General features: G+C 54.3%; 1 protein-coding gene across 1 annotated transcript in view; it reads right to left on the bottom strand.

Moving 5' to 3' along the window:
- LOC139242225 (uncharacterized) overlaps window positions 1-26,527 on the bottom strand; it is a gene marked incomplete at its 5' end in the record, with an annotated part of 38,521 nt that extends 11,994 nt beyond the window's left edge. Inside the window, 5 exons of the mRNA XM_070870285.1 lie at window positions 13,830-13,964; window positions 16,961-17,102; window positions 18,516-18,633; window positions 24,357-24,444; window positions 26,133-26,527. Of these exons, the coding sequence (XP_070726386.1) occupies window positions 13,830-13,964; window positions 16,961-17,102; window positions 18,516-18,633; window positions 24,357-24,444; window positions 26,133-26,527 (878 nt within the window). The remainder of the gene's footprint in view (window positions 1-13,829; window positions 13,965-16,960; window positions 17,103-18,515; window positions 18,634-24,356; window positions 24,445-26,132) is intronic.
- Between the last annotated feature and the right edge of the window lie 1,335 nt (window positions 26,528-27,862).

The following is a 27,862-nucleotide window of genomic DNA, read 5'->3' as shown; positions in this document are numbered from 1 at the left end:
TCGGCCCCTCCCCATCGCCTCCTCCCCCCATCGCCACCTCCCCCCATCGGCCCCTCCCCCATCACCTCCTCCCCCCATCGCCCCCTCCCCCCATCGCCCCCTTCCCCCATCGGCACCTCCCCCATCGCCCCCTCCCCCCATCGACCGCTCCCCCATCGCCTCCTCCCCCCATCGCCACCTCCCCCCATCGCCTCCTCCCCCCATCGCCCCCTTCCCCCATCGGCACCTCCCCCATCGCCCCCCTCCCCCCATCGACCGCTCCCCCATCGCCTCCTCCCCCCATCGCCACCTCCCCCATCGCCCCCTCCCCCATCGCCTCCTCCCCCTTTCCCCCATCGCCTCCTCCCCCTCTCCCCCCATCGCCTCCTCCCCCTCTCCCCCCATCGCCTCTTCCCCCTCTCCCCCCATCGCCTCCTCCCCTTCCCCTCCCCCATTGCCCTCTCCCACCATACCCCATCGGCCCATTGCCCCCTCCCCCCATTGCCCCTTCCCCCTCCCCCATCGCCGCCCCATTGGCCCATCGCCCCCTCCACATCACCCCCTCCCCATCGTCCCATCGCCCCTCCCCCCCTTCTATCACCCCCTTTCCCCATCGGTCCTTCCCACTCCCCCATCGTCCCCTCCCCCATCGTCCCCCATCGCCCCCTCTCCGTCACCCATCGCCACTCCCCCTCCCCATCACCCCTCCCACTCCCCCATCGCCCCCTCCCCCATCGCACCCTCCCCCTCCCCCATCGCCCCCTCCCCCATCCCCCCATCACCCCTCCCACTCCCCCATCACCCCCTCCCCCATCGCCCCCTCCCCCATCGCCACCTCCCCCCATCACCCCCTCCCCCATCGCCCCTCCCACTCCCCCATCGCCCCCTCCCCCTATCACCCCCTCCCCATCACCCCCTCTCCCTTCCCCATCGCCCCCTCCCCCATCACCCATCACCCCTCCCCCATCACCCCATCGCCCCCTCCCCCTCCCCCCATCACCCCCTCCCCCATCGCCCCCACCCCTCCCCCATGCCCTCTTCCCCACCCCCATCGCTCCTTCCCCCATCGCCCCCTCCCCAACCCCTCCATCACCCCCTCCCCCATCGCCCTCTCCCTCTCTCCCCTCTCCCATCACCACTCCCCCGCCCCCCCATCGCCCCCTCCCGCTTCCCCCATCATTCCCCCACGCCCGCCGCACCCCTACCCTGAGCCCCACATTACTGGGTGTGTCGCATCCGTGCGGCCAAATTCTTCGTGTCCCAGCGGGCGGCGGTGGGCTATTCGCACGTGGGAGGCATCACCGCCGGGATCAGTCCTGTTTCCCGCCTGACGCCCATCCTTCCCCCGCCCCCGCCCCCCTCCACACTCCGCCCCTCCCACCCCACCCCTCCCAGCGCTGTGGAGCTTAAAGGGAAGAGCCTATCAGAGGCTGGAAGGGAGCGAGGGAGGGTGGGAGCAAAGGAGAGAAGGAGGGAGGGTGGGACCAAGGGAGGGAAGGAGTGACAGAGAGGGAGGGAGGGTGGGAGAGATGGAGGGAAGGTGGGACAGAGGGTGGGAGAGATAGAGGGAAGGTGGGAACGAGGAACGGTGGGAGGCAGGGGGAGTGAGGGAGGGAACAAGGGATGGAGGGAGGGTGGGTGGGACAGAGAGTAAGGGAGGGAGCGAGGGAGGGTCGGTGGGAGGGTGGCCCTACGGGTCTGGCACTTTTCTGTTCGAGGGCGGGTGAGATTTCAGTCACTGGGCGATGGGCCCAGCGACCCTGATGGTCTTTCACAACATCAACATTGCATTTATATAGCGCCTTTAATGTTGTGAAACATCCCAAGACGCTTCACAGGAGTGTATCATGACAAAACATTCGATACCGAGCCACAGCGGCAGAGAGAGAGAGAGAGAGCCAGAGAGAGAGAGAGAGAGAGAGACAGAGAGAGAGAGAGACAGAGAGAGAGAGAGAGAGAGAGACAGAGGGACAGAGAGAGAGAGAGTGCCAGAGAGAGAGAGAGACAGAGAGAGGCAGAGAGAGAGACAGAGAGAGAGAGGCAGAGAGAGAGAGACAGAGAGAGAGAGAGAGAGAGAGACGGAGAGAGAGAGACAGAGAGAGAGATAGAGAGAGAGAGACAGAGAGAGAGAGAGATAGAGAGATAGAGAGAGAGAGACAGAGAGAGAGACAGAGAGAGAGAGACGGTGCCCTGCGGGGAGGACATCGAGGAGGGACGGGGGGGTGGGGGAGAGAAGCTGCAAGCATAGGGCAGGTTGCGGTCTCGCTGGGAGAGGAAGGGGTTAATGCTGACTCATGCCCAGAGCAGCTGCTATTTCTGGAGCATCTCCACACACAGGCAGCCTCCAACATGTTGCAGGCAGTCGCTCGGTCGCATCAACTCTTGTTTCCCAAAGCCAGCTCTTGGCCGACCTCCCGATGGAACACTGGTACACCCACACCCCTCACTGTAACACTGATATACCCCACACCCCTCACTGTAACACTGATATACCCCACACCCCTCACTGTAACACTGGTACACCCCACACCCCTCACTGTAACACTGATATACCCCACACCCCTCACTGTAACACTGATATACCCCACACCCCTCAGTGTAACACTGATATACCCCACACCCCTCACTGTAACACTGATATACCCCACACCCCTCACTGTAACACTGATATACCCCACACCCCTCACTGTAACACTGGTACACCCCACACCACTCACTGTAACACTGATACACCCCACACACCTCACTGTAACACTGATATACCCGACGACCCTCACTGTAACACTGATATACCCGACGACCCTCACTGTAACACTGATATACCCCACACCCCTCGCTGTAACACTGATATACCCCACACCCCTCGCTGTAACACTGATATACCCCACATCCCTCGCTGCAACACTGATATACCCCACACCCCTCGCTGTAACACTGATATACCCCACACCCCTCGCTGTAACACTGATATACCCCACACCCCTCACTGTAACACTGATATACCCCACACCCCTCACTGTAACACTGATATACCCCACACCCCTCACTGTCACACTGATATACCCCACACCCCTCACTGTCACACTGATATACCCCACTCCCCTCACTGTAACACTGATATACCCGACGACCCTCACTGTAACACTGATATACCCCACACCCCTCACTGTAACACTGATATACCCCACACCCCTCACTGTAACACTGATATACCCCACGCCCCTCACTGTAACACTGATATACCCCACGCCCCTCACTGTAACACTGATATACCCCACACCCCTCGCTGCAACACTGATATACCCCACACCCCTCGCTGCAACACTGATATACCCCACACCCCTCACTGTCACACTGATATACCCCACACCCCTCACTGTCACACTGATATACCCCACTCCCCTCACTGTAACACTGATATACCCGACGACCCTCACTGTAACACTGATATACCCCACACCCCTCACTGTCACACTGATATACCCCACACCCCTCACTGTCACACTGATATACCCCACTCCCCTCACTGTAACACTGATATACCCGACGACCCTCACTGTAACACTGATATACCCCACACCCCTCACTGTAACACTGATATACCCCACGCCACTCACTGGAACACTGATATACCCCACACGCCTCACTGTAACACTGATATACCCCACACCCCTCACTGTAATACTGATATACCCCACACCCCTCACGGTAACACTGATATACCCCACACCCCTCACTGTAACACTGATATACCCCACACCCCTCACTGTAACACTGATATACCCCACACTCCTCACTGTAACACTGATATACCCCGCACCCCTCACGGTAACATTGATATACCCCACACGCTTCATGGTAACACTGATATAGCCCACACCCCTCACAGTAACACTGATATACCCCACACCACTCACTGTAACACTGATAGACCCCAAATCCCTCTCTGTAACACTGATATACCCCACACCCATCACTGTAACGCTGATATACCCCACAAACCTCACTGTAACACTGATATGCCCGACACCCCTCAATGTAACAATGATATGCCCCACACCCCTCACGGTAACACTGATAGACCCCAAACCCCTCACAGTAACACTGATATACCCCACACACCTCACAGTAACACTGATATACCCCACACCCCTCACAGTAACACTGATATACCCCACACCCCTCACAGTAACACTGATATACCCCACACTACTCACTGTAACACAGATATAACCCAAATCCCTCTCTGTAACACTGATATGCCCGACACCCCTCAATGTAACAATGGTATACCCCACACCCCTCACGGTAACACTGATATACCCCAAACCCCTCACAGTAACACTGATATACCCCACAACCCTCACGGTAACACTGATATACCCCAAACCCCTCACTGTAACACTGATATACCCCACACCCCTCACTGTAACACTGATATAACCCAAATCCCTCTCTCTAACACTGATATACCCCACACCCCTCACTGTAATACTGATATATCCCACACCCCTCGCTGTAACACTGATATAGCCCACACCCCTTGCTGTAACACTGATATAGCCCACACCCCTCACTGTAACACTGATATACCCTACTTCCTCGCTGTAACACTGATATACCTCACACCGCTCGCTGTAACACTGATATACCCCACACCCCTCACTGTAACACTGATATACACCACACCCCTCACTGTAACACTGATATACCCCACACCCCTCACTGTAACACTGATATACCCCACACCCCTCACTGTAACACTGATATACCCCACACTCCTTACTGTAACACTGATATACCCCACGCCCCTCACTGTAACACTGATATACCCCACACTCCTTACTGTAACACTGATATACCCCACGCCACTCACTGTAACACTGATATACCCCACACCCCTCACTGTAACACTGATATACCCCACACCCCTCACTGTAACACTGATATACCCCACGCCACTCACTGGAACACTGATATACCCCACACCCCTCACTGTAACACTGATATACCCCACACCCCTCACTGTAATACTGATATACCCCACACCCCTCACTGTAACAGTGATATACCCCACACCCCTCACTGTAACACTGATATACTCCACACCCCTCACTGTCACACTGATATACCCCACACCCCTCATGGTAACACTGATATACCCCACACTCCTTACTGTAACACTGATATACCATACGCCCCTCACTGTAACACTGATATACCCCACACCCCTCACTGTAACACTGATGTACCCCACCCCCTCACTGTAACACTGATATAACCTACACCCCTTACTGTAACACTGATATACCCCACACCCCTCACTGTAACAGTGATATACCCCACACCCCTCACTGTAACACTGATATACTCCACACCCCTCACTGTAACACTGATATACCCCACACCCCTCATTGTAACACTGATATACCCCACACCCCTCACTGTAACACTGATATACCCCACACCCCTCACTGTAACACTGATATACCCCACGCCCCTCACTGTAACACTGATATACCCCACGCCCCTCACTGCAACACTGATATACTCCACGCCCCTCACTGTAACATTGATATACCCCACACCCCTCACTGTAACACTGATATACCCCACATCCCTCACTGTAATTCTGATATATCCCACACCCCTCACTGAAACACTGATATACCCCACACCCCTCACTGTAACACTGATATATCCCACACCCCTCACTGTAACACTGATATACCCCACACCCCTCACTGTAACACTGATATACCCCACACCCCTCACTGTAATACTGATATACCCCACACCCCTCGCTGTAACACTGATATAGCCCACACCCCTCACTGTAACACTGATATACCCCACACCCCTCACTGTAACACTGATATACCCCACACCCCTCACTGTAACACTGATATACCCCACACCCCTCACTGTAACACTGATATACCCCACACTCCTTACTGTAACACTGATATACCCCACGCCCCTCACTGTAACACTGATATACCCCACAACCCTCACTGTAACACTGATATACCCCACACCCCTCACAGTAACACTGATATACCCCACACCCCTCACTGCAACACTGATGTGCCCCACTCCCCTCAATGTAACACTGATATACCCCACACCCCTCATGGTAACACTGATATACCCCACACTCCTTACTGTAACACTGATATACTATACGCCCCTCACTGTAACACTGATATAGCCCACACCCCTCACTGTAACACTGATATACCCCACACCCCTCACGGTAACACTGATATACCCCACACCCCTCACTGTAACACTGATATACCCCACACTCCTTACTGTAACACTGATATACCCCACACCCCTAACCATAACACTGATATACCCCACACCCCTCACAGTAACACTGATATACCCCACACCCCTCACTGCAACACTGATATACCCCACTCCCCTCACTGTAACACTGTTATACCCCACACCCCTCACTGTAACACTGATATACCCCACACCCCTCACTGTAACACTGATATACTCCACACCCCTCACTGTAACACTGATATACCCCACACACCTCACTTTAACACTGATATACCCCACACCCCTCACAGTAACACTGATATACCCCACAGCCCTCACTGTAACACTGATATACCCCACACCCCTCACTGTAACACTGATATACCCCACACTCCTTACTGTAACACTGATATACCCCACACCCCTCACTGTAACACTGATATACCCCACACCCCTCACTGTAACACTGATATACCCCACGCCCCTCACTGTAACACTGATATACCCCACGCCCCTCACTGCAACACTGATATACCCCACACCCCTCACTGTAACATTGATATACCCCACACCCCTCACTGTAACACTGATATACCCCACACCCCTCACTGTACCACTGATATACCCCACACTCCTTACTGTAACACTGATATACCCCACACCCCTCACTGTAACACTGATATACCCCACACCCCTCACTGTAACACTGATATACCCCACACCCCTCACTGTAGCACTGATATACCCCACGCCCCTCACTGTAACACTGATATACCCCACATCCCTCACTGTAACACTGATATACCCCACACCCCTCACTGTAACACTGATATACCCCACACCCCTCACTGTAACACTGATATACCCCACACCCCTCACTGTAACACTGATATACCCCACACCCCTCACTGTAACACTGATATACCCCACGCCCCTCACTGTAACACTGATATACCCCACGCCCCTCACTGTAACACTGATATACCCCACGCCCCTCACTGTAACACTGATATACCCCACACCCCTCACTGTAACACTGATATACCCCACACCCCTCACGGTACACCATGAATCGTGTTGCTCTCGCAGTGCCAGGTTTAGGGCTTGTCTGTGCCGGCTCAAACCGTGCTGTCGAGCTGTGTGTGGGCAGAGATGGCCTTTTATGGAATCTCGCTCCTCTCCCCCTGACTGCCCTGGCAGAGGGAGCTGTGCTCTGTCACGGACCCAGCATTCTGCCAACACAGACTGAGCCCCTCCCAGACTGAGCCTGAAGCCTGGCATGAGGAGTAGTGGGGCAGGGACCGGGAGATGCTCGGTGGTGGGGAATGTTGCCGCAGCGGATCACCGTCTCACTGGTCGCGGGAGGGTGGGGCAGCTCACGGTGATCCCCCACCTGGGATCCACTCCATGCTGATCCACTCTCTGTGATCCACTATATGTGATACACTCTCTGTGATCCACTCTCTGTGATCCACTCTCTGCAATCCACTATCTGTGATCCACCATCTGTGATCCACTCTCTGTGATCCGCTCTCTGAGTTCCACTGCATGTGATCCAGTGTGTGATCCACTCTCTCAGATGCACTATATGTGATCCACTCTTTGTGATCCACTATATGTGATCCACTCTATGTGATTCACTATCCCTGATCCACTCTCTGTGATCCACTCTCTGCGATCCACCATATGTGATCCACTCTCTATGATCCGCTCTCTGAGTTCCACTGCATGTGATCCAATATGTGATCCACTCTCTCAAATGCACTATATGTGATCCACTCTCTTTGATCAACTCTCTGTGATGCACTGTCGATGACCCACACTCTCAGATCCACTCTCTCTGATCCACTTTATGTGATCCACTCTCTGTGGTCCACCCTATGTGATCTACTCTGCGTGATCCACTCTCTCTGATCCATGCTCGGTGGTCCACCATCCGCGATCCACTCTATGTGATCCACTCTCTCTGAACCACTATATGTGATCCACCCTATGTGATCCAATCACTGTGATACACTCTATGTGAACCTCGCTCTCGGATCCACCCTCTCTGATCCACTCTCTCTGATCCACTCTCTCTGATCCACTCTCTCTGATCCACTCAATCTGATCCACTCTGTGATCCACTCTCTCTGATCCACCATTTGTGATCCACTCACCGTGATCCACTCTCTTTGATCCACTCTACGTGATCCATGCTTTTGGATCCACTCTCTGTGATCCACGCACTGTGGTCCATGCTTTTGGATCCACTATATGTGATCCACTCTCTTTGATCCACTCTCTGTGATCCACTCCATGTGATCCAATCTATATGATCCACTCAATGTGATCCATGCTTTCGGATCCACTATCCCTGGCCCACTCTATGTGATCCACTCTATCTGAACCACTCAATGTGATCCACTCACTGTGATCCACTCTCTATTATACACTCAATGTGATCCACCTGTTGTGATCCACTCTATGCAATCCACTCTCTACAATCCACTCTATGTAATCCACTCACTGTGAGCCACTTTCTCCGATCAACACTTTGTTATCCACTCGTTGTGATCCACCTTATGTGATCCACTCTGTGTGATCCACTCAATGTGACCCACTCTATGTGAACCACTCACTATGATCCACTCACTGTGATCCACGCTCTCTGATCCACTATATTTGATCCACAATTTATGAGCCACTCTCTCTGATCCACTCTCTGTGACCAACCCTCTCTGATCCATGCTCTCTGATCCACTATATGTGATCCATTCCCTCTTATCCACTCTGTGATCCACTATATCTGATCCACTATATGCGATCCACTCAATATGATCCACTCTCTCTGATCCACTATATATGATCCACTCTCTCTGATCCATATTCTATGATCCATGCTCTATGATCCACTATATGTGATCCACTCACCGTGATCCACTCTCTGCGATCCATTCTCTCTGAACCACTCTCTCTGAACCACTCACTGTGATCCACTCAATGTGATCCACTCTCTCTGATCCACTCTCTGTGACCCACACATTGTGACCCACCCGATGTGATCCACTTTCTCTGATCCACCATCTGTGATCCACTCAATGTGACCCACTATATATGATCATGTCAATGGTGACCCACTCCCTCTGAACCACTTTCTGTGATCTATGCTCTGTGATCCACTCTCTCTGACCCACTATAGGTGATCCACTCACAGTGATACACTCACCGTGACCCACACTCTCTCTATGATCCACACAATACAACCCTCTCTCTACGATCCACTCTCTTTATGTGATCCACTCGCTCCTCAGGATCCATTCTATGGAATCCACTATTGTTATGTGATCTACTCGCTCTCTGGGATCCACTGTCCGTTATTCACACTGCATGTGACCCACTCAATCTCCAGGGTCCACTCTACGTGATCCACTCGTCTTGTGCGATCCACTGGCTCTCCGGGATCCACTCTCTGTGGTCCACTTACTCCGCATTCTGCTTATTCCGATCCACTCTATGTATTCCACTTGGTCTGTGATCCACTGTCTGTGTGAACCTCTCTGATACACGTTCTCTGTGACCCACTCTGTTTTCCACTCTTTGTGATCAACCTGATCCCTGAACCACTCCCTCTCTCTGATCTACCAATCGAAATGTTTAAGGGGCCTAATGCCTGCTTTAGACGCCTAGAAACCACCCCCACCCCTCACCAGACTCGCAGTGGGACTGACGGCAGCATGGGGGGGAGGGTGTGTGTTGTGGGTGGGGGGTACTGTGGGAGGGGGGGGGGGGGCTGTGGGTAAGGGGACACTGTGGGTGGGGGTGTTGCTGCATGGTGAGGTTAGACCCCCCCCCCCTCCCCCCCCCGCGCGAAGTGAGGAAAGTTCGGCAGTCCGCCTCTGATGCACACTGCAGTCGAATATCCCAAGTTAAAACACAACTCCCGGGTAGCCCTAACCGGCGCGCCTTGCGGGGGAGAAAGGATGATGGGGGAGAGAGAGAGAGGCATTGGGGAGTGAAGGGCGGGGTGGGCGGAGAGGGGGTGTGTGGGGGGTGGGGGAGGGGGAGGCACCGGGGCATGGTCCTTACAAATGAAATGAAACGGAATGGACCCCAGGAGGGCGGGATGGGAATGGTCACTGGCTCTGGATGGGGGGCCGGTTACTTGCCCGAGGGTCTCTCCGATCTCCCCAACACGGTTTCCTGATTAAGTTTAACCGACCCACACACAGCAGAAGACACCGACCCGAGTGTCGGCTGTTGCTGGGGATGATTTCATCCACCCAGAACGCACATTCCGTGTTCGACAAACCAGAGTCACGCTCAGCCAGCATCTTAAAGGGACGGGCAGCCCGGTTTAAGGCAGCTGGCACCACACTCGATAACCACCAGGAGCTCCGATATACCCCACACCCCTCACTGTAACACTGATATACCCCACACCCCTCACTGTAACACTGATATACCCCACACCCCTCACTGTAGCACTGATATACCCCACACCCCTCACTGTGACACTGATATACCCCACACCCCTCACTGTAACACACTGATATACCCCACACCCCTCACTGTAACACTGATATACCCCACACCCCTCACTGTAACACTGATATACCCCACACCCCTCACTGTAACACTGATATACCCCACACCCCTCACTGTAACACACTGATATACCCCGCACCCCTCACTGTAACACTGATATACCCCACACCCCTCACTGTAACACTGATATACCCCACAATCCTCACTGAAACACACTGATAGACCCCACACGCCTCACTGTAACACTGATATACCCCACACCCCTCACTGTAACACTGATATACCCCACACCCCTCACTGTAACACACTGATATACCCCGCACCCCTCACTGTAACACTGATATACACCACACCCCTCACTGTAACACTGATATACCCCACACCCCTCACTGTGACACTGATATACCCCACACCCATCACTGTAACACTGATATACCACACACCCCTCACTGTAACACTGATATACCCCGCACCCCTCACTGTAACACTGATATACACCACACCCCTCACTGTAACACTGATATACCCCACACGCCTCACTGTGACACTGATATACCCCACACCCCTCACTGTAACACTGATATACCCCACACCCCTCACTGTAACACTGATATATCCCACATCCCTCACTGTAACACTGATATACCCCACACCCCTCACTGTAACACTGATATACACCACACGCCTCACTGTGACACTGATATACCCCACACCCCTCACTGTAACACTGATATACCCCATACTCCTCACTGTAACACTGATATACCCCACAATCCTCACTGAAACACACTGATATACCCCACACGCCTCACTGTAACACTGATATACCCCACACCCCTCACTGTAACACTGATATACCCCACACGCCTCACTGTGACACTGATATACCCTACACCCCTCACTGTAACACTGATATACCCCACACCCCTCACTGTAACACTGATATATCCAACACCCCTCACTGTGACACTGATATACACCACACGCCTCACTGTGACACTGATATACCCCACAATCCTCACTGAAACACACTGATATACCCCACACGCCTCACTGTAACACTGATATACCCCACACCCCTCACTGTAACACTGATATACCCCACACGCCTCACTGTGACACTGATATACCCTACACCCCTCACTGTAACACTGATATACCCCACACCCCTCACTGTAACACTGATATATCCAACACCCCTCACTGTGACACTGATATACCCTACACCCCTCACTGTAACACTGATAAACCCCACACGCCTCACTGTAACACTGATATACCCCACACCCCTCACTGTAACACTGATATACCCCACACCCCTCACTGTGACACTGATATACCCCACACCCCTCACTGTAACACTTATATACCCCACACCCCTCACTGTAACACTGATACACCCCACACCCCTCACTGTGACACTGATATACCCCACACCCCTCACTGTAACACTGATATCCCCCACACCCCTCACTGTGACACTGATATACCCCACACCCCTCACTGTAACACTCTGATCTACCAATCCTCCATAGAGAGTGAAGGGTTAACACTCTCCCAGTGCTGGGGATGAGAGAGACAGGAACTGGAAAAGAATGGAGTATGTCAGAATGCACCACAGTTCAACCTCTGACCCCCTGCGCATTCCACGGACCAAATTTGGGCAGAAGAGAAGAGGAGAGACCTGGGAGGAATGGGGGGGGGGCGCCGGGGGGGGGGGTGGACTCGAGCAGTGAGTCAGCACGGGATACATCTTGTCGTGAGTCAGAGCGCCTGCTGACATGCAGAGTGCGGGAGAGAGACAGGGAGATGCATCAGGACAGGAATAAGAACACAAGAAACAGGAGCAGGAGTCGGCCATTCGGCCCCTCGAGCCTGCTCCGCCATTTAATACCATCATGGCTGATCCGATCATGGACCCAGCTCCACTTCCCCGCCCGCCCCTTCACTCCCTTATCGCTCAACAATCTCTCTATCTCCACCTTAAATATATTCAATGACCCAGCCCCCACAGCTCTCTGGGGCAGAGAATTCCACAGATTCACCAAAAGAAATTCCTCCTCATCTCCCGTCTTAAACGGGCGGCCCCTTATTCTGAGACTATGTGCCCCCTAGTTCTAGATTCCCCCCACGAGGGGGAAACATCCTCTCTGCATCTACCCTGTCCAGCCCCCTCAGAATCTGATACGTTTCGATAAGATCACCTCTCATTCTTCTGAACTCCAATGAGTAGAGGCCCAACCTCCTCAACCTTTCCTCATAAGTCAACCCCCTCATCCCCGGAATCAACCGAGTGAACCTTCTCTGAACTGCCTCCAAAGCAAGTGTCTCCTTTCGTAAATACGGAAACCAAAACTGCACGCAGTACTCCAGGTGTGGCCTCACCAATACCCTGTATAACTGGAGCAAGACTTCCCTGCTTTTATACTCCATCCCCTTTGCAGTAAAGACCAAGATACCATGGGCCTTCCTGATCACTTGCTGTACCTGCATACTAACCTTTTGTGTTTCATGCACAAGTAACCCCCAGGTCCCGCTGTGCTGCGGCACTTTGCAATCTTTCTCCATTTAAATTATAAAAATGTTGCTTTTCTATTATTTCAGCCAAACTGGATAATGCCACATTTTCCCACCTTGCACTCCATCTGCCAAATTTTTGCCTGCTCAGTTAGCCGGTCTATAACCCTTCGCAGATTTTTTTGTGCCCACGTCACAATTTGCCCTCCCACCCATCTTTGTATCGTCAGCAAAATTGCGGAGTGACTTCGATGCCTCCCATGGGCGATCAGCCGGGACGGTTGGCCGAGAGGGGAGGGGGGTTGGGATCAGGGAGGGTGAGGGGGTTACCCAGCTCCAGACGGCTAATTTGGGATTCCCCAGCCCCCACCGCCCGCACTCCCTGCTGGGGTGGGTGACTCGCTGCGACGGCTCACGCAGTCAAATAGCCAGCGGGCGGTCACACTCAGGCCCGAACCCCGGCCTCGCCGGTGGAGACGGGAGGAGGAACTCGGCTGGGGAGGGCGGGCGGAAACAGAAATAGATCTCACCGCGGGGTGGCATTGACGCAGTCTTCCAATCTCCTCGCGGAACACGTGGATCTCGTCGGCCATCATTTGATTGTCTCGATCCACGCGTTTAAATTTCTCCAACAGCGTTGCCAGCTGGGCTCTGGCCATCTCAGCCTGCAGCGAGAGAAAGGACCCGATTAGCAATCACTCCCGGGCCTCTGTTATTCTGTATATAAACCCCCTGAAACCCTCGATTAGATTCCAGCCTGTAACTCACTCCCGGGTATCTGTTATTCTATATATAAACCCCCGAACCCCTCGATTAGATTAAAGCCTGTAACTCACTCCCGGGTATCTGTTATTCTATATATAAACCCCCCCGAACCCCTCGATTAGATTCCAGCCTGTAACTCACTCCCGGGTATCTGTTATTCGATATATAAACCCCCCCGAACCCCTCGATTAGATTCCAGCCTGTAACTCACTCCCGGGTATCTGTTATTCTATATATAAACGCCCCGAATCCCTCGATTAGATTCCAGCCTGTAACTCACTCCCGGGTATCCGTTATTCTATATATAAACCCCCCGAACCCCTCAATTAGATTCCAGCCTGTAACTCACTCCCGGGTATCTGTTATTCTATATATAAACCCCCCGAACCCCTCGATTAGATTCCAGCCTGTAACTCACTCCCGGGTATCTGTTATTCTATATATAAAACCCCGAACCCCTCGATTACATTCCAGCCTGTAACTCACTCACGGGTATCTGTTATTCTATCTATAAACCCTCCTGAAACCCTCGATTAGATTCCAGTCTGTAACTCACTCCCGGGTATCTGTTATTCTATGTATAAACCCCTGAACCCCTCGATTAGATTCCAGCCTGTAGCTCACTCCCGGGTATCTGTTATTCTATATATATACCCCCGAACCCATCGATTAGATTCCAGCCTGTAACCCACTCCCAGGTATCTGTTATTCTACATATAAACCCCCTGAACCCCTCAATTATATTCCAGCCTGTAGCTCACCCCCGGGTATCCGTTATTCTATATATAAACCCTCCTGAAACCCTCGATTAGATTCCAGTCTGTAACTCACTCCCGGGTATCTGTTATTCTATATATAAAACCCCGAACCCCTCGATTACATTCCAGCCTGTAACTCACTCCCGGGTATCTGTTATTCTATCTATAAACCCTCCTGAAACCCTCGATTAGATTCCAGCCTGTAACTCACTCCCGGGTATCCGTTATTCTATATATAAACCCCCCGAACCCCTCAATTAGATTCCAGCCTGTAACTCACTCCCGGGTATCTGTTATTCTATCTATAAACCCTCCTGAAACCCTCGATTAGATTCCAGTCTGTAACTCACTCCCGGGTATCTGTTATTCTATGTATAAACCCCCTGAACCCTCGATTAGATTCCAGCCTGTAACTCACTCCCGGGTATATGTTATTCTATATATAAAACCCCCGAACCCCTCGATTAGATTCCAGCCTGTAACTCACTCCCGGGTATCCGTTATTCTATATATAAACCCCCCGAACTCCCCGATTAGATCCCAGACTGTAACTCACTTCCGGGTATCTGTTATTCTATATATAAACCCCCCGAACCCCTCGATTAGATCCCAGCCTGTAACTCACTCCCGGGTATCCGTTATTCTATATATAAACCCCCGGAACCCCTCGATTAGATTCCTGCCTGTAACTCACTCCCGGATATCAGTTATTCTATATACAAACCCTTCCGAACCACTCGATTAGATTCCAGCCTGTAACTCACTCCCGGGTATCTGTTATTCTATATATAAACCCCTGAACCCCTCGATTAGATTCCAGCCTGTAGCTCACTCCCGGGTATCTGTTATTCTATATATATACCCCCGAACCCATCGATTAGATTCCAGCCTGTAACCCACTCCCGGGTATCTGTTATTCTACATATAAACCCCCTGAACCCCTCAATTATATTCCAGCCTGTAGCTCACCCCCGGGTATCCGTTATTCTATATATAAACCCCCCGAAACCCTCGATTAGATTCCAGTCTGTAACTCACTCCCGGGTATCTGTTATTCTATATTCAAACCCTCCCGAACCCCTTGATTAGATTCCAGCCTGTAACTCACTCCCGGGTATCGGTTATTCTATATATAAACACCCCGAACCCCTCGATTAGATTCCAGCCTGTAACTCACTCCCGGGTATCCGTTATTCTATATATAAACCCCCCGAACTCCCCGATTAGATCCCAGACTGTAACTCACTTCCGGGTATCTGTTATTCTATATATAAACCCCCCGAACCCCTCGATTAGATCCCAGCCTGTAACTCACTCCCGGGTATCCGTTATTCTATATATAAACCCCCGGAACCCCTCGATTAGATTCCTGCCTGTAACTCACTCCCGGATATCAGTTATTCTATATATAAACCGCCCGAACCCCTCGATTAGATTCCAGCCTGTAACTCACTCCCGGGTATCTATTATTCTATATATAAACCCCCCGAAACCCTCGATTAGATTCCAGTCTGTAACTCTCTCCCGGGTATCTGTTATTCTATATACAAACCCTCCCGAACCCCTCGATTAGATTCCAGCCTGTAACTCACTCCCGGGTATCTGTTATTCTATATATAAACCCCCGAACCCCTCGATTAGATTCCAGCCTGTAGCTCACTCCCGGGTATCTGTTATTCTATATATATACCCCCGAACCCATCGATTAGATTCCAGCCTGTAACCCACTCCCGGGTATCTGTTATTCTATATATAAACCCCCGAACCCCTCGATTAGATTCCAGCCTGTAACCCACTCCCGGGTATCTGTTATTCTACATATAAACCCCCTGAACCCCTCAATTATATTCCAGCCTGTAGCTCACCCCCGGGTATCCGTTATTCTATATATAAACCCCCCGAAACCCTCGATTAGATTCCAGTCTGTAACTCACTCCCGGGTATCTGTTATTCTATATTCAAACCCTCCCGAACCCCTTGATTAGATTCCAGCCTGTAACTCACTCCCGGGTATCTGTTATTCTATATATAAAACCCCCGAACCCCTCGATTAGATTCCAGCCTGTAACTCACTCCCGGGTATCCGTTATTCTCTGTCTAAACCCCCCCCCCCCCCCCTCCCACATTGGTTTGCTCACATCATTTTCTGCTGCTGATACTCTTTCGTGTAATGAGGCCTCCATTATGCAGTAGGACTGCTTTCCACTGTCATCCACAACGACTGTGCTTGTTCTGAGTGATTCGACCTCATGTTGAAGATTGGTCGCCAAGCGGCTGGTACTGCGGGGAACAAGGGCAGGGTGGGAGGTGGCGGGGAGTGAGTTCGAGATCTGCGGGTGCCAGAATACAACTCGACGCAATTCGTCTCGCTGGGGCCCGGGCGTAGAAACAGCCCACATTTCGCCAGGCCGACGCCCCCACACCTCCCCCGCCCCCACACCTCCCCCCCCCCCACACCCCCCCCCCCCCCCCCCGCACTTCTTTTTCAGCTTCCGGCCGTCACATTTGCCATCACCCTCCCTTCGCAATGGTTTTACCGTTGGTACGGCTGGTGCGAGCGCTCAGAACTGTAAATCGTGCATGTAAACGTCTGTCCGTCACGGTGCAGTTGCCGGCTCTGGCCAGTGGGCGGCGCTGCGGAGCAACTTTCTGGAGCCTCTCTCTCCTGACCTCTGCACCATGTTATATATTCGTCGACTGACCCCGTACCAAGCCAGTGGTAATTTATCGATTGTTATCATGTCGGGGGGGAGTATTAAACATTGGTGAATATTGGTGAGGTTTGGTGAATATTGGTGAATATGGGCGATTTTTGAATATTGGTGATTGTTGGTGATTGTTGGTAATATTGTTGTTGAATATTGGTGACTGTTGGTGAAGATTGGTGAATGTTCAATATTGGATTGTTAGTGAATATTGGTTTCTAGATTGGTGATTATTGATGAATATTGTTGGTGAATATTGGTGAATGTTGAATGGTGAATGTTGGTGAAGATTCACCAATATTCAACATTCAGCAATATTCACCAACATTCATCAATATTCACCAATATTCATTCACCAATATTCACCATTCACCAATATTCACCAACATTCACCAATATTCACCAACATTCACCAATATTCACCAACATTCACCAACAATCAATATTCACCAATATTCAACATTCACCAATATTCACCAACAATCACCAATATTCACCAACATTCACCAACAATCACCAATATTCACCAACATTCACCAATATTCACCAACATTCACCAACAATCAACATTCACCAATACTCAACATTCACCAATATTCATCAACAATCACCAATATTCACCAACATTCACCAATATTCACCAACAATCAACATTCACCAATACTCAACATTCACCAATATTCATCAACAATCACCAATATTCACCAACATTCACCAACATTCACCAATATTCACCAACATTCACCAATATTCACTAATATTCACCAACATTCACCAATATTCACCATTCACCAATATTCACCAACAATGGTAATTGTTGGTGATTGATTGTTGAATATTGGTGATTGTTATTGGTGAATGATTCTCACGACCCTCCCACTCCCCCCGCCCCCCCCCCGGCCTCCCGTCGTGTACCCCCCACCCTTTGTTGGGTTTTCTGACCCTCTGTCGCCTGTCCCTGTATTGCCAGCCGAGCAAAGTCTCTCACCTCAGCTCCTTCTCCTGCATGGCCATCATTGACCTGGCCAGCTCGGACTTCTCCTGGTTCAGCATGCTCAGGACTGATCGCAGACTGGCGTTCTCTTGCTGCACCGACTCCAGTTGGTCTGCGGGGGGGGGAGGGGGGGCGGGGTAGAGGGGAAAGACACAGAGAGGGGGCAAACACATGGCAGATGCAGTTTAACGTGGATAAATGTGACGTTATCCACTTTGGTAGAAAAAACATAAGGACAAAGTATTATTGAAATGGCGATGGCTCGGGAAGTGTGGATGTACAGAGGGACCTGGGTGTCCTTGTACACCAGTCATTGAAAGCTAACATGCCGGGGCAGCGAGCAGTTAGGAAGGCAAATGGTCTGTTGGCCTTCATTGCGAGAGCGTTTCAGTACAGGAGCAAGGAGGTCTTACTCCAGTTATACAGGGCCTTGGTGAGACCGCACCTGGAGTATTGTGAGCAGTTTGGGTCTCCTTACCTAAGGAAGGATATACTGGCCATAGAGGGAGTGCAGCGAAGGTTCACCAGACTGATTCCTGGGAGGGCAGGACTGCCGTATGAGGAGAGATTGGGTCGACTGGGCCTGTATTCACTGGAGTTTAGAAGAATGAGAGGGGATCTCATCGAAAGGTATAAAATTCTGACGGGGTTGGACAGACTGGACGCGGGGAGGATGTTTCCCCGGGGCTGGGAAGTCTAGAACAAGGGGTCACAGTCTCAGGATACGGGGTAGGAAATTTAGGACCGAGATGAGGAGAAATGTTTTCACTCCGAGGGAGGTGAACCTGTGGAATTCTCTACCACAGAAGGCTGTGGAGGCCAAGTCTCTGAATATATTTAAGAGGGAGATAGATAGATTTCTAGACACAAAAGGCATCAAGGGGTATGGGGAGAAAGCGGGAATATGGTGTTGGGATAGAGAATCAGCCACGATCATATTGAATGGTGCAGGCTCGAGGGGCCGAATGGCCGACTCCTGCTCCTATTTTCGATGTTTCTATGAGAGACGTCTCTGTCACGCTCTGGCCAATGGGGGGGGGGGAGATTTCTGCTCGGCGAGGGGTGTTGAGGGGGCGGGGGTGGGGGCGAGGCTGGGAGTCAAGGCTTCGGCCTGCTTCCGGACGTCGCTGAGCTCCCGAGTCGGACAGGATCACGCTAAGTGGCGACAACTGCCTCCGGCCTGCGCTGTGAGAGCGCTCTTGGCAATTTGCGATTGACAACAACAAGCAGTTGCCTTTAGATAGCGCCCTTAACGTCGGGAAACGTGCCGAGGCCCTTCACAGGAGCGCTACGCGGTAAAAATTGCACACCGAGCCGCACAAGTAGCAATTAGGGACAAGGCGACCAAAAGCTGGGTCACAGAGGGAGGTTTTAAGGAGCGTCTTGAAGGAGGCGAGAGAGAGGCGGAGAGGTTTAGGGAGGGAGTTCCAGGGCTTGGGGCCCAAGCAACAGAAGGCACGGCCAACGATGGTGGAGCGATTATAGTCAGGGATGGTCAGGAGGGCAGAATTAGAGGAGTGCAGACATCTCGGGGGGTCGTGGGGCTGGAGGGGGTTACAGAGATGGGGAGGGGTGTAGGGGCTGGAGTGGGTTGCAGAGATAGGGAGGGGTGTAGGGGCTGGAGGGGGTTACAGAGATAGGGAGGGGTGTAGGGGCTGAAGGGGGTTACAGAGATAGGGAGGGGTGTAGGGGCTGGAAGGGGTTACAGAGATAGGGAGGGGTGTCGGGGCTGGAGGAGGTTACAGAGATAGGGAGGGGTGCAGGGGCTGGAGGGGGTTACAAAGATAGGGAGGGGTGTAGGGGCTGGAGGGGGTTACAGAGATAGGGAGGGGTTGTGGGGCTGGAGGAGGTTACAGAGATAGGGAGGGGTGCAGGGGCTGGAGGGGGTTATAAAGATAGGGAGGGGTGTAGGGGCTGGAGGGGGTTACAGAGATAGGGAGGGGTTGTGGGGCTGGAGGAGGTTACAGAGATAGGTAGGGGGTGAGGAGGGATTTGTAAACCAGGATGACAATTTTGAAATCGAGGCGTTGCCTAACCGGGAGCCAGTGTCGGTCAGCGAGCACAGGGGGTGATGGGTGAGCGGGACTCGGTGAGAGTTAGGACACGGGGCAGTGAGCACAGGGGGTGATGGGTGAGCGGGACTCGGTGAGAGTTAGGACACGGGGCAGTGAGCACAGGGGGTGATGGGTGAGTGGGACTGGGTGCGAGTTAGGACACGGGGCAGTGAGCACAGGGGGTGATGGGTGAGCGGGACTCGGTGTGAGTTAGGACACGGGGCAGTGAGCACAGGGGGTGATGGGTGAGTGGGACTCGGTGCGAGTTAGGACACGGGGGCAGTGAGCACAGGGGGTGATGGGTGAGCGGGACTCGGTGTGAGTTAGGACATGGGGCAGTGAGCACAGGGGGTGATGGGTGAGTGGGACCCGGTGCGAGTTAGGACACGGGGTCAGCGAGCACACGGGGTGATGGGTGAGCGGGACTCGGTGTGAGTTAGGACACGGGGTCAGTGAGCACAGGGGGTGTTGGGTGAGTGGGACTCGGTGTGAGTTAGGACACGGGGCAGTGAGCACAGGGGGTGATGGGTGAGTGGGACTCGGTGCGAGTTAGGACACGGGGGCAGTGAGCACAGGGGGTGTTGGGTGAGCGGGACTCGGTGAGAGTTAGGACACGGGGGCAGTGAGCACAGGGGGTGATGGGTGAGTGGGACTCGGTGTGAGTTAGGACACGGGGGCAGCCGAGTTTTGGATCACCTCGAGTTTACGTCGGGTAGAATGTGGGAGGCTAGCCAGGAGCGCAGCGCGTTGGAACAGTCAAGTCTGGAGGTAACAAAGGCACGGATGAGGGCTTCAGCAGCGGATGAGCTGAGGCAGGGGGCGGAGATGTGCGATGTTATGGAGGTGGGGGCTGTAAGATGTCATAGCTGGACCGGCGTGTGGGCTCGGATCTGTGAGGGGAGCTGAGACCCGGCCGAGAGAGACGGACACGCTGATTTAAAATCATCACCAATCCTCCAGCATTGCCCCGAGAGCTCCAGTAATCAACAATTCATCTCCAGGCCTCTGCTACCCACAAGAACATCAGAAATAGGAGCAGGAGTCGGCCATTCGGCCCCTCGAGCCTGCTCCGCCATTTAATACGATCATGGCTGATCCGATCATGGACTCAGCTCCACTTCCCTGCCCGCCCCCTTATCCCCTTATCGGTTAAGAAACTGTCTATCTCTGTCTTAAATATATTCAATGTCCCGGCTTCCACAGCTCTCTGAGGCAGCGAATTCCACAGATTTACAACCCTCTGAGAGAAGAAATTCCTCCTCATCTCAGTTTTAAATGGGCGGCCCCTTATTCTAAGACCGTGCCCCCTAGTTCTAGTCTCCCCCATCAGTGGGAACATCCTCTCTGCATCCACCTTGTCGAGCCCCCTCATAATCTGATACGTTTCCATAAGATCACCTCTCATTCTTCTGAACTCCAATGAGTAGAGGCCCAACCTCCTCAACCTTTCCTCATAAGTCAATCCCCTCATCCCCGGAATCAACCGAGTGAACCTTCTCTGAACTGCCTCCAAAGCAAGTATATCCTTTCGTAAATACGGAAACCAAAACTGCACGCAGTACTCCAGTTGTGGCCTCACCAATACCCTGTATAACTGGAGCAAGACTTCCCTGCTTTTATACTCCATCCCCTTTGCGATAAAGGCCAATAACCCCAGCAGACGAATCAGAGGTGTCCCTGAAGAATCAAAGCAAGTCTTTTATCATTTTCCTTTCAATATTTTTGCTTGTTAATATTTTGGGAACGGGGATTTCAGATCACAGAAATTTACAGCGCGGGAGGTGGCCATTCCGGCCCATCGTGTCCGCTCCGGCCGACCAAGAGCTACCCAGCCCAATCCCACTTTCCCGCTCTGGGTCCGTAGCCCTGTAGGTTACGGCACTTCAAGCTGCACCATCCAAATGTGGTGAGGGTTTCTGCCTCTACCACCCTTTCAGGCCGTGAGTTCCACCCCAGACCCCCACCACCCTCTGGGTGAAGACATTTCCCCTCAAATCCCCTCTAAACCTCCCTCCAATTACTTTCAATCTCTGCCCCCTGGTTGTTGACCCCTCTGCCAAGGGGAAACAGGTCCGTCCTATCCACTCTATCCAGGCCCCTCATCATTTTATACACCTCAATCAGGTCTCCCCTCAGCCTCCTCTGTTCCAAGGAAAACAACCCCAGCCTATCCAATCTTTACTCATCGCTAAAATTCTCCCGTCCCGGCAACATCCCGGTAAATCTCCTCTGCACCCTCTCCAGTGCGATCACATCCTTCCTGTAATGTGGTGACCAGAACTGCACGCAGTACTCCAGCTGTGGCCTAACCAGTGTTTTATACAGTTCGAGCATAACCTCCCTGCTCTTGTATTCCACGCCTCGGCCAATAAAGGCAAGTATTCCGTGTGCCGCCTTAACCACCTTATCCACCTGGCCTGCTCCCTTCAGGGATCTGTGGACCTGCACTCCAAGGTCCCTGTGTTCCTCTACACTTCTCAGTATCCGACAATTTAATGTGGATTCCCTCGCCTTGTTAGCCTTCCCCAAATGCATTACCTCACATGTCTCCGGATCGAACTCCATTTGCCACTGCTCTGCCCACCTGACCAGTTCATCGATATCTTCCTGCAGTCCACAGCTTTCTTCTTCATTATCGATCACACGGCCGATCTTAGTGTCATCTGCAAACTTCTTAATCATACCCCCAACATTCAAGTCTAAATCATTGGTGTACACCACAAAAAGCAAGGGACCCAGCACTGAGCCCTGCGGAACCCCACTGGAAAGATGTGGGTACTTGTGCATGAAACACAAAAGGATAGTCTGCAGGTACAGCAAGTGATCAGGAAGGCCAATGGAATCTTGGCCTTTATTGCAAAGGGGATGGAGTATAAAAGCAGGGAAGTCTTGCTCCAGTTATACAGGGTATTGGTGAGGCCACACCTGGAGTACTGCGTGCAGTTTTGGTCTCCGTATTTACGAAAGGATATACTTGGCTTTTGGAGGCAGTTCAGAGAAGGTTCACTCGGTTGATTCCGGAGATGAGGGGGTTGACTTATGAGGAAAGGTTGAGGAGGTTGGGCCTCTACTCATTGGAATTCAGAAGAATGAGAGGTGATCTTATCGAAACGTATCAGATTATGAGGGGGGCTCGACAAGGTGGATGCAGAGAGGATGTTTCCACTGATGGGGGAGACTAGAACTAGGGGGCACGGTCTTAGAATAAGGGGCCGCCCATTTAAAACTGAGATGAGGAGGAATTTCTTCTCTCAGAGGGTTGTAAATCTGTGGAATTCTCTGCCTCAGAGAGCTGTGGAAGCCGGGACATTGAATATATTTAAGACAGAGATAGACAGTTTCTTAACCGATAAGGGGATAAGGGGGCGGGCAGGGAAGTGGAGCTGAGTCCATGATCGGATCAGCCATGATCGTATTAAATGGCGGAGCAGGCTCGAGGGGCCGAATGGCCGACTCCTGCTCCTATTTCCGGCGTGCGTACATAAACAGCCTTCCAGCCGCGCAAACACCCAGCGCCCTCTGCCTCCGGGCCAAATTGGGGCTGGGGGTGGTTTAGGAATCTGCCAATCTGCAGCAGTTACAGAGCAGGGGAGGCTGTGATTGGTGCTCCTGATCTCTGACCCATGGCAGGTTACGCCCCGCCTCACCGCCCCCGCCCCACCCCCCAGCCTCCGCCCACCAATCCCCAAGCACCCCCCGCCCCCACACACACACACACACACACACGGCAGGACTCCGAGGCCCCAGGCCTTCCCCCCTCCCCCCCCCGACGAACTCTCACCTTGTAGCTCTCGCTGGCTGCTCCCGTGGGTCTGGGGAGGCGGCTGAGGCTGTGGTTCCAACCCCGGCGTGTGGACCTCTGGCTCGGTCTACCATGGAGAGAGAGAGAGAGAGAGAGAGAGAGAGAGACGCAAGCTGCCGTTTCCCAAGCGGTCGGCGCTTGGCGCGGGCGCGCGGGGCCGTAGTGACACAGCGCCGACCGCGCGTGGACCACTGCTCCACCCTGTGGGGGCCGGTGGTAGTGCGCCCGGTGCCGTGTACTCGTGTTGTGACGTGGTGAATGTACCACAGGGGGCGGAGGTCGGGGGTGGGGGCTGCCGGGGAGGTGAGGGGGACTTGGGAGGGACTAAGGGGGACCACCGAGGGTGAGCTCGAGGTTTCTCCAGCGCCTTCGCGACCTCAGGACGTCGGGAAGGGCTGAAACAGTTTCCGTGAAGTGTTCTCACTGTTCACCCCGGCCCTCCGACAGCGCAGTGCGGGGCTCCCTCAGTACTGCCCCTCCGACAGTGCGGCGCTCCCTCAGTACTGCCCCTCCGACAGTGCGGCGCTCCCTCAGTACTGCCCCTCCGACAGCGCAGTGCGGGGCTCCCTCAGTACTGCCCCTCCGACAGCGCAGTGCGGGGCTCCCTCAGTACTGCCCCTCCGACAGTGCGGCGCTCCCTCAGTACTGCCCCTCCGACAGTGCGGCACTCCCTCAGTACTGCCCCTCCGACAGTGCGGCGCTCCCTCAGTACTGCCCCTCCGACAGCGCAGTGCGGGGCTCCCTCAGTACTGCCCCTCCGACAGTGCGGCACTCCCTCAGTACTGCCCCTCCGACAGCGCAGTGCGGGGCTCCCTCAGTACTGCCCCTCCGACAGCGCAGTGCGGGGCTCCCTCAGTACTGCCCCTCCGACAGTGCGGCACTCCCTCAGTACTGCCCCTCCGACAGTGCGGGGCTCCCTCAGTACCGCCCCTCCGACAGTGCTGCACTCCCTCAGTACTGCCCCTCCGACAGTGCGGCACTCCCTCAGTACTGCCCCTCCGACAGTGCGGCGCTCCCTCAGTACCGCCCCTCCGACAGTGCGGCACTCCCTCAGTACTGCCCCTCCGACAGTGCAGCACTCCCTCAGTACCGCCCCTCCGACAGTGCAGGGCTCCCTCAGTACCGCCCCTCTGACAGTGCGGGGCTCCCTCAGTACTGCCCCTCCGACAGCGCAGTGCGGCACTCCCTCAGTACTGGCCCCGGGGGGGGCAGTGTGGGGCCTGGATTACGGGGCTCGAGTCTCCGGATCGGGGGCTGGAACCCACGACCTCCTGCCTCGGGGACGAGACGAGAGCGAGGGGCCCACTGAGCCACGACTGGTACCCGGCACCAGTTGGGTGAAAAAAAAAAAGCACTTTGCCGTGTCGGCGCCGCTGCCGTCGTGGCTGGGCGGCCAATTGCAGTCGGCGGCGTGGTACTGAGGCACACTGAGTTCGATGATCACAAGGGCCATTTCAGGGTGTGTGGGTGGAGCGGGGATATGGGAACCAAATCTGGCGGCGCTCCCCCCTCCCGTTCCCTCCCCAGCTGCTTTGGAGCGGGGTGGTGCCGCCTCCACAGTAGAATAGCCCCGCCTCCGGGGTGCGAAACAAAATGGCGGGGTGACGGAGGCGGGGTAAGGCACATTGGCAGATGGAGTCAGGGAAGCAGGAGGGGGCGATCGGAGGTGGGGGGAGGAACAATTAGTCCGGATCAGATTGCGAGTCGAAAGTTTGGCTCTGCCCCCACCGCCCCTCCCCAAGAGCCCAGGAGTACCTGTCTGAGGCCCAGGCTCTTCTCCGGGGCCAACAGGGCCTCCGCGCTGTCCTGTTGGGCCGAGGTGGGGCCCTCCCGCTCCACCGGCCCGGCCCCGACTTGGCTCCCGCCTGCCCCCTGGCCCTCCGCCTCCTCCTCCGGCGGCTGGCCCCCTACTGGCCCCGCCGGCTCGGGTCCCCGGGGGCTCCCGTCGAACTCCGGCCCCTCCTCGAAGCCGTCATCCTCGGCCAGGCCCTCCTCGTCCCGCCAGTTCCCCGCCGGACGCTGGCGCTCGGGACGGCCAGCGCCGGGCACGTTCTCGGCCTCTTGCTGGCCGCTCACTCTGGCCTCCTCCCAGTCGGGTTCCTCCTCCCGTCCCGCTAGGCCCGAGGGGGCAGCGGCTGACTGGCCTTCCGCTGTGAATCGGAGCAAAGAGGGGTTACTGATTGGACCACCGGTGGTCCACAAGGCCCGCCCCCAACTCCCCTCCCCCCCACTCAGTGACCACCCCATCCTCCCCCATCGTACTGTCCCAACCCCCTCCCCCATCGTACTGTCCATCTCCCCTTCCCCCCCCCAGTCAATCCCGCTCCCCCATCGTACTGTCCAACTCCCCTTCCCCCCCCCAGTCAATCCCCCTCCCCCATCGTACTGTCCATCTCCCCTTCCCCCCCCCAGTCAAACCCCTCCCCCATCGTACTGTCCAACTCCCCTTCCCCCCCCCAGTCAATCCCCCTCCCCCATCGTACTGTCCATCTCCCCTTCCCCCCCCCAGTCAATCCCCCTCCCCCATCGTACTGTCCAACTCCCCTTCCCCCCCCAGTCAATCCCCCTCCCCCATCATAATGTCCAACTCCCCTCCACCCCCCCCAGTCAATCCCGCTCCCCCATCGCACTGTCCAACTCCCCTTCCCCCCCCCAGTCAATCCCCCTCCCCCATCGTACTGTCCAACTCCCCCCCCCCCCAGTCAATCCCCCTCCCCCATCGTACTGTCCATCTCCCCTTCCCCCCCCCCCAGTCAATCCCCCTCCCCCATCATACTGTCCATCTCCCCTTCCCCCCCAGTCAATCCCCCTCCCCCATCGTACTGTCCCAACCCCCTCCCCCATCGTACTGTCCATCTCCCCTTCCCCCCCAGTCAATCCCCCTCCCCCATCGTACTGTCCATCTCTCCTTCCCCCCCAGTCAATCCCCCTCCCCCATCGTACTGTCCATCTCCCCTTCCCCCCCCAGTCAATCCCCCTCCCCCATTGTACTGTCCCAACCCCCTCCCCCATCGTACTGTCCATCTCCCCTTCCCCCCCCCCAGTCAATCCCGCTCCCCCATCGTACTGTCCATCTCCCCTTCACCCCCCCCCACAGTCAATAACCCCTCCCCCATCGTACTGTCCATCTCCCCTTCCCCCCCCCAGTCAATCCCCCTCCCCCATCGTACTGTCCATCTCCCCTTCCCCCCCCCAGTCAATCCCCCTCCCCCATCGTACTGTCCATCTCCCCTTCCCCCCCAGTCAATCCCCCTCCCCCATCGTACTGTCCATCTCCCCTCCCCCCCCAGTCAATCCCCCTCCCCCATCGTACTGTCCATCTCCCCTTTCCCCCCAGTCAATCCCCCTCCCCCATCGTACTGTCCATCTCCCCTTCCCCCCCCCCAGTCAATCCCCCTCCCCCATCGTACTGTCCATCTCCCCTTCCCCCCCAGTCAATCTCCCTCCCCCATCGTTCTGTCCAACTCCCCTTCCCCCCGCCCAGT

This window comes from Pristiophorus japonicus, unplaced genomic scaffold, assembly GCF_044704955.1.
Source record: "Pristiophorus japonicus isolate sPriJap1 unplaced genomic scaffold, sPriJap1.hap1 HAP1_SCAFFOLD_1262, whole genome shotgun sequence".
NCBI classification, from domain to species: domain Eukaryota; kingdom Metazoa; phylum Chordata; class Chondrichthyes; family Pristiophoridae; genus Pristiophorus; species Pristiophorus japonicus.
This window is presented reverse-complemented; position numbering and strand designations above follow the sequence as displayed.